The following is a 2,132-nucleotide window of genomic DNA, read 5'->3' as shown; positions in this document are numbered from 1 at the left end:
CTCTCTCTCTCTCTCTCTCTCTCTCTCTCTATCCCTCGATCCCAGGAAAGCAGAAAGTTTGTGGACTGTCAGCTCAATTTCTTCATTGTTTATGCTAATTGGGCCAACGTCACGGTACAGCCTACTCAGATTTTTTGAACATACCGTGCATTCACTTAAAGCAGATAAAGTATGTTTCCATGTTTGTGTACACATATGAGTTCACTGTTACTGATGTGTTTTCTCCTTCAGATCACACAGCAGGTGGGCCGCTGTGGGCCGGTGGCAGGAGTTGTGAACTCTGTTGAGATTGTCCTCTGCTCACAAATTGTGGAGTCTCTGGTGAGGATCAGAAATTATTAGCTCCACCTACAGATGAATTGAAATGTTTGTCAAAACTGTAATAAATCATTTACCTGTTGATCAGTTCTGCATATTATTCACCCATGCTTTTCTTTAGAATGCGTTCTGGTTTAGTCTGGGCTGGTGCATCATCTTCTTCATCCCCAGCATCATATTTTCTATGAAACTAGCCAAGTACTACAGGAGAATGAAGTACTCTGATGTGTTTGAGTAAGTAGCACAACCAAAAAAGACTAACAAACATGCAACTTCTAGATCTATTTACTTCAAAACGCATGCTGTGCAAGATTCATTTGACTGTGCTGGCCTGCCTTTGACCACCGTTAATGTCTCTATTTCCAGCGACCACATAATCATGAACCACATCCCACGTGCCCAGATGAAATTCACCTGAGAAGACAGCATATCCGCGATACAGCTTTAAAAGACTCCAGGCTTCGGCATCGCTGGGCAAAATAAAAACACATGGTACACTCCTGCACAGACGTGGCAAATGTCACTCTGGTGGAAAGTCTCAAACTGAAAAGACTAGTTAGGTTACCTACTTGTGTCTTTTTGATTCCAATTTTCTCCAAAAGGTGGAGAAGCAAAGCCATTTATTAAGGGACTACAGTGGTGATACAATACATTACATACACCACACGCAGCGTGTTAGAACTGACCTCAGGGGGGACACAGGGCGTAATGGAATCTTCAGGGAATTTTTCTTCATTTTATATCAAATTTCAAAGGGATTTCTTTTACTTACTGTATAACATAAATGATTTGTATGAGCTGCTGCTGGATTCTGAAAATATATGTTCCATATTTCAAATTATAAAACAGATTTTTGTTGAGAGTTGATCGCATTTATATATAGTTATGTTGATGCAGAGCTGTCAGAAAATGCAGCCGTGCGTTACTGTGCCAACTGCTTCTGTTTGTATACTGCAGGGATTTGACGATCTCGTTCTAACGGAAAACCACTTTTTAATCACTTTTTTATACTTGCACTTGTATTTGAAATCAAAGAACAATGTATTGAAAGAATCATGAGATTAATACACTATTTTGTGTGACAAATGTATGTTGCAAACTACACAATGAAAGTGTTTTGTTACAATTTTCAAATATGTTTTTGTAAATATTGATTTTGACTGATGTGATTCATGATTAATGATGATTTTGGTACTTTGTACTATTTTGTACTCAATAGTCGATTGTGTTTTATCTCTCTGTCACACAGCACTTTAGATGGTCTGTTTGCTCAATGTGCTCAAAAGGTTGCTAACATTTCTGCCTGTTGTTGGGAAACTACTGTATGTAAAAACTGTTACTGATCAACAACTGCGCTGAGTCTGCTGTGCATTTTTTGACCTTTTAACTGTAACATGAGAGGAATCTCACCGATCAGTCACTGTCTATTCTCCACACTAACCATGAAAGTGCTTTTCATGGTTAGTGTATCCCAGTATGTCCTCGTACATGAACATTCATCACACTGCAACAGTTTGTTGAAGTTGAACAAACACTGCAATAGTAACAAATACAGTTTTCATATAGTGACATTAACAACTGACATTAATATTCAGATTAGCTATCAGCACACCACTGGCTACATAAACTGCATATTTACCCAGATAACATTTATACACTGCTTATATAACATGTTAATTTACTACAGTAGAAACAGATGGTGTGTCTTTGTGATCATGATTACTGTCACGCATCTCTGTTACCTCAACAGTCCATGAACACATCGCTAGGTTTCCCAATCATGTGACATGAAAAGAAAATTGTGTGAGCTTGCT

At 38.4% G+C, this 2,132-nt stretch overlaps 1 protein-coding gene across 1 annotated transcript in view; it reads left to right on the top strand.

The window, feature by feature from the left end:
• The window catches only part of prom2 (prominin 2), a 10,293-nt gene extending 8,611 nt beyond the window's left edge, over positions 1 to 1,682 (top strand). Inside the window, exons 20-23 of the mRNA XM_035663974.1 lie at positions 46 to 114; positions 232 to 321; positions 440 to 552; positions 685 to 1,682. Of these exons, the coding sequence (XP_035519867.1) occupies positions 46 to 114; positions 232 to 321; positions 440 to 552; positions 685 to 736 (324 nt within the window). The 3' untranslated portion in view covers positions 737 to 1,682. The remainder of the gene's footprint in view (positions 1 to 45; positions 115 to 231; positions 322 to 439; positions 553 to 684) is intronic.
• The last annotated feature ends 450 nt before the right edge of the window (positions 1,683 to 2,132 follow it).

The sequence above is a fragment of the Morone saxatilis genome, unplaced genomic scaffold, assembly GCF_004916995.1.
Source record: "Morone saxatilis isolate NCDOM2014 unplaced genomic scaffold, NCSU_SB_2.0 Contig19, whole genome shotgun sequence".
NCBI lineage: Eukaryota > Metazoa > Chordata > Actinopteri > Moronidae > Morone > Morone saxatilis.
This window is presented reverse-complemented; position numbering and strand designations above follow the sequence as displayed.